General features: G+C 36.4%; 1 protein-coding gene across 1 annotated transcript; it reads right to left on the reverse strand.

The window, feature by feature from the left end:
• On the reverse strand, window positions 1-5,064 carry LOC125677361 (BTB and MATH domain-containing protein 38-like). The gene is made up of 2 exons (XM_048915372.2): window positions 4,572-5,064; window positions 1-632 (listed from the first exon to the last, which is right to left on the reverse strand). The coding sequence occupies exons 1-2, from the start codon at window positions 4,894-4,896 to the stop codon at window positions 214-216; spliced, it is 744 nt and encodes a 247-aa protein (XP_048771329.2). The 5' UTR covers window positions 4,897-5,064; the 3' UTR covers window positions 1-213.
• Window positions 5,065-5,813: the final 749 nt, after the last annotated feature.

A 5,813-nucleotide genomic window follows, 5' to 3' on the forward strand; every position in this document is an offset into this window, starting at 1 on the left:
TTTCATCAACATATTTTTTGTTTTACACCTTACTACAGATATTCATCCTAATCATCCCCTTAAGGATATTTCATTATGTGGCAAATTCTATATAGGTTGAAGAATAAACATTTTGTTCGGAAAATTGTATATAGTAGCAATTTCTAGTACTACGGACACCCCCATAAATGGAGAATAAATCGTCTTCAGGGTATATCACACAGCGAAATGAAGCTAAAAATCCTCTTCTTCAGGTTGGAGATTAAATATTCTATGTGGAAAATTCGAGACAGTAGAATACTCCCCAATTCTATTATAACGAATCGCTTTCAGGGTATGTTTCTCAAACAAGGCAATCCTTTCCCTGGCAATGTTGTACCGTGTTTTATAAGATACATTCTCAATCCTATCTTGTTGTTCAAGTAAAGCAGAGTCATACTTGGCACACAGGCGAGTTGTGGATGTGAGAAGGCGCTGCAGATTGTGTTGTTCCGCCGTTAAAATATATTCCACAATGACACTGACACTCAAACTCTTTAAGTTTTTTACAAAAATGGAATCGCAGAAATGGACCAGACATTCCTCGCATCTGTTAAGTACATCTGTCACTTGATATTCATCTGCTATCGGAATGATCTGACGAGCATTTCTCACTGAAAACAATAATTAAAAAAAACAACAGTAAGATTTATGGATACCAACAAAATTATTTGATATCAATATGGAGTCACTAAAATATCAAGTTAATTCAAAACAATCAAGAAAAAATAGTTGACAAATATTTTCCTCAATTTGAGAAAGTTTCAGAAAATTTGAAATGATCACGGCATGTTTGGTTAACTTTGTGTCATTGATGTATACTCGGCGCTGGCCATAGCTGAGAGTTTAGATCTTAAATTGCCCGAACATCTTCGCTAGCCAAGGGTGACGCTCCATGCACAGTGTTTCTCTTTTCACACCGTGGAGCGTCATCCTTGGCTAACGAAGATGGTACCGGATGCGTCCAGACAAAAGTTCAGAAAGTACAAAACGTTTGACAGTCAAACATACGTTGAATTTGCAAGAGAAAAAGAAAATTTGATTAGTGTTTGAGATCTAGTAGGATTAGTACATTTCAGAAACTTCCGTCAATCCATCATAGTAGAAGAGATTTGAGAACACATTTAAAAGGTAACAATATTAGAACTCTTGACGAGGCCGCATTTATTTCAGATAAACTATTACATGTAGTTTGTGATTATGCCAAAACATTCTTTCTATGAGAGAGTGTGTAAGAATCTACGTTGATCAAAAAGTTGAAAAGAGTGTTTCAGAGTTTAAGTATTCCCTTTCATGCCTTTCCTCAAGTCTCCACCTCACAGTGGTTCTACGTCCGGTCCAAGGTAAGGACGTTCTGAAGGTTCCTTTGGTGTCTCAATCTGCAGTTAGACCAGGGCAAGTTCTCCCTCAGTCGAGATCAGTTACTGTCCAAGCAAAATAAGGACCTTGCTATTGTCCAACTTAGCACGAGGGCACTTCCGTCATAAGAGGCCTCCAAAATCGGTAAGTGTTTCTAAATCAAAGACGGAATCCTTAACTTATGCGAAAATGACGACCACCTGATGCACCCCCGGATGAAGTATGGTATGTTATTCACCAGACAGTGGTTCCAGTTGTATATCGTAAGGACATTATGAGTTTAGCTCACGACATACCCATGGCAGGTCATTACGATGTCAGTAAGACTTGTAACAGGATTTTGAGTCATTTTTATTGACCTAAGTTGAGAAATGATGTTTATTAATATAATAGAAGTCGTGTCATGTTTGCCTGATGGTAGGTAAATCTAATAAGAAAAGTCTATCTGCTCCTCTACAATCCATTCCAGCTTTTGGAGAACTCCATAGTCGAGTGATGGTGGATTGTGTATGACCTTTGCCTAAGACTAGGTTAGTGAATCAGTATTTACTTACCTATTATGTGTATGTCCCTGAAGTTATACCTCTTATGAATATTAAAACTAAGACCATAGTCAAGGCCCTTTACCAAGTTTTTCAATTTTATAGGTGTGCCTAAGGCTGTTCAGTCAGATGAAGATTCAAATTTTATGTCAGGACTGTTTCAACAGGTCATGGATGATTTAGTGTAAGTCTACTGCTTACCATCCCGAGTCTCAGGGGGCTCTCGAACGTTTTCATCAAACCCTTAAAACTATTATGAATACCTATTTTTATCAGTATGATGAAGACAAGGGTGAAAGGGTTCATCTTGTTTTATTTGCTGCACAAAAAAGCAGTTTCAGGAGTCCCTTGGTTTCAGTGCCATTGAATTAGTGTTTGGACATACAGTTAGAAGTCCTTTGAAATTACTAAAGGAAAAATGGTTGACTGAGACTAATGTTCTTAACCCTTTATACTATGCATTTAATTTCAAGGAGAGACTTGACAATGCTAATAAATTGGCGCAAGAAAATCTGAAGAATTCTGAAGGCAAAATGAATGTTTAATATGACAAAAATGCCAGGGACAGAGGTGACAAGGTTCTTGCATTTTTGCCTCTTCCTTGTCATCCTTTACAAGACAGATATTATGCTCCTTAATTAATATGAAATTGAAAGCAAGCTTAGTGATGTGAACTATGTAGTTAATGTACATGGTCGACGTAAAGAATCAAAGTCCTGAAAGTACTGAAAGACGTTGTCAAATTATTCAATGACTAACTTTCAGAAATGGTGCAGTTATGCAATATAACAATTCATATGAAAACTCTCCAGACAAATACTTTAATCAGACATAGGTCTTTAATTGCAGGTTTACGTACAACTTCCTAATCGTGTTTTGATACAAGAAAAGATGTGTTCAAAATCGAAATTTTTCTTGAAGTCTGTTCCTTTTTTTTTATGGTTTTGAGGCCAAAACGAATATCTAAAGGAATGTTTGTATTGTGACCTCCTAGTCTTGTGTCCAGTTTTGTTTAATCAATATGATCCAGAACTCGATATTTTGGTTATCATTTCGCCGAGATAGTTACTTCCTTATTAAACCTCCATATTCTTGGTTTGTATCTTATAGTGAGGGTCACCATTTTAACTTGTGCACTTAGCTCTTTAGCTATTCATAGCTAAATCAGGTGCTGAACTCTTGTGAAAAAGCATGAATGCTATAATAAAGTAAATGAAAAGATATATAGATAAAGGTATGGAACAAAGTTTAATATGTCAACAGAACAGAAAGATAACATATGATAGATTGACATATGACAGTATATGTTTAATAGCTTATTTTTTTATGAACCAACATAATGAAACGAAATGTTAAAGATAAAATTGATAATGGCATACTTTGGAATTGCACAATACAACCTGTCAATAACACATGAAAGGTTAAAATCAAGTGGATATGTAAACACTCGAACTGTTTACATGCCTCGACTGACAGTAAACTGATAGACGGGGTTACTCCGTCTAAGGTCACGTGACTCCGTCTAACAACGAGTGTCATATTAATTATAATATGTATTGCTTATAGGAGTTACGAGATTGATCACTGTTCGTTATCTTCGCCTTTCACGCTGAAAGAGTATTTTGATAGATATGACCGAAATCCTGTAAACTCAGTTTCCACTTTAGCCAATGTTCAGACATTTCAAGATTGTAATTAAAATGACGTTAGTATAGAAACTCTTGAAATGCTGAAAAAGACTTCAATCAGAGTGTCTATTTAAAGAACTTAGGAATTCTTGCCAATTTATGATGCCAAACATTTGAATATTCACCCGAAAAAACAAACGTTTGAATCCATTAAAATTACAGTACTTAATCTTGAACGAAAGTGCAGTGCATGTTGGACAATGACATCATCGAGCCAAGTAAACGTGACTGGAGCTCCCACAGGCACTTGTTTCTGTAAATATCTTACGATCTCTGTATACTTATAATAACACATTATTATTAGTATACAGAGGTCGTAAGTAATTTACAGAAACAAGTGCCTGTGGGAGCTCCCCTTGCATTCTCGTATCGAAACCTAATGGTACCTACTGATTGTGTACTGACTTTAAAAAAGTGAATTCTGTCACGAAAACAGACTCTTATCCGATTCCTAGAATTAATGACTGTATTGACAAAATTGTCAGTAAATTCGGCCTGCTGAAAGGTTACTGGCAAGTACCATTGACTGAAAGAGCCAAATAAATCTCTGCATTTGTGACCCCTGATGGGCTTTTCCAGTAGAAAGTGATGCCTTTAGCATGGACAATTCTCCAAGAAGATGATTCACTGCTTTCTTCGTGACCTTCAAGGTTGTGAAGCTACATTGATGATGCTATCATCTACAGTGACACATGAGAGGAACATCTTCAGACAATGCGTGCGTTCTTCGACATTCTGCTTAAAGCATGACGCGAAGGTGAACAGCATAACATATCTGTATTCTATCGACAAAAAGTTTTCTTTTCGTAACTGCATGGCAATAATATAAAAAACGTTTGGATAATAGGATTGAACGAGAGTGTGCCTTGATATTTGCAAACAAGTTCTGGATTTCAATAGAAATTAAGCAGAATACCAATGTAATATAATTAATTTAAATTTTGATTAAACAAAATATACTTACCTGTAACACTGTGACTTTTGTTCGGATAGAAGGCCTGTAGAAATTCTATAAAATCTTCATACTTCTTCCCCTCCAGCACGAGGTGGTCGGCGTCTTTCTCCTTGAAATCCGACTCCAACATTGTACGAAACACGGGGGAGTGAGATTTCAGCACAGCTTTGTTCAGGTGAATACTTATGCCTTCTACTCGCAGTTCTATATCAGTGGGTGGAAAGTCGGGAATATATTCAGACTCTTCGGTCGGTAGTATGGTGGGGTCAGATTCAAACTGGACGTCATAGACTGTTGATAATGGTGTCTTATGTTTCTCCTCTGGAGACTCCATTTTCAGTTTCGATATTGGTAGCAAGAATTAGCAATTCTTTACAAGTGAATTTTATTATTCGTGATCATGGATTTAAACCATTCATAACGAAATGTTTTAAAATCCACTTTTAGAATACCTCGACACATAGAATCGGACTGCATTTTCTGTTTGTTTTTTATCTTTTACGTAAACTTATTGATTAAAACCCAGAGACATATATTTGCAGCGTATGTACGTTTGTACACTTAGTGCGAGCCTTTTTTGTATACATATCTTTAAAAATAAATATTCCACCTCTCATAAACGTTGGCTGATTTAGGACAGGCGGAAACATTTCTTTTTTAATCGTTTCCATAAAATAATTCTGAATTTGTTCCCACGAAATAAAATAAAATTTGCAATTCGTTCCCACGAAATAAAATTCGTTCCCACTTTGATTTTTATGGAGTTGTGTCCCTTTAACGTAGACAAATTACTGTTACGACCAGTTTTCCTGACCTTTTTTCTAAACGCCTTCATATATGGAACTGATTTTTGTATGCAGTTGTATATTGATGAGTTACAGATCGAATTGAGTTTTGTACTGGTGTTGTAGCATAGAATTTCTCCCACATAGAACCCCCCCCCCCCCGAAAAGATGGGCCTGGCATAGAATTTCCCCCTAGGAAGAATTAACCCAGGCCCAATCCACCCCCCCCCCCTAGGAAAAACCGCCCTAGTATAGAATTTCCCCCTAAATGACAGTACGCTTTTCCCCCCTTCTTACATTTTAGCTATGTATCCGTTTCCAGTTCTATTACTAGAATTCTCTTGCTTATCCCAGGAATTCTTCTTATTTTTTTTTTTTTTATTTTGGGCAGGGTCTTGTGTATCACAAACATCATCTTATGTTTGGGGTTTTTTTTTTACACAGGAAATTATTCTATTCAAATCGT

This window comes from Ostrea edulis, chromosome 3 (assembly GCF_947568905.1).
Source record: "Ostrea edulis chromosome 3, xbOstEdul1.1, whole genome shotgun sequence".
Classification (NCBI taxonomy): domain Eukaryota; kingdom Metazoa; phylum Mollusca; class Bivalvia; order Ostreida; family Ostreidae; genus Ostrea; species Ostrea edulis.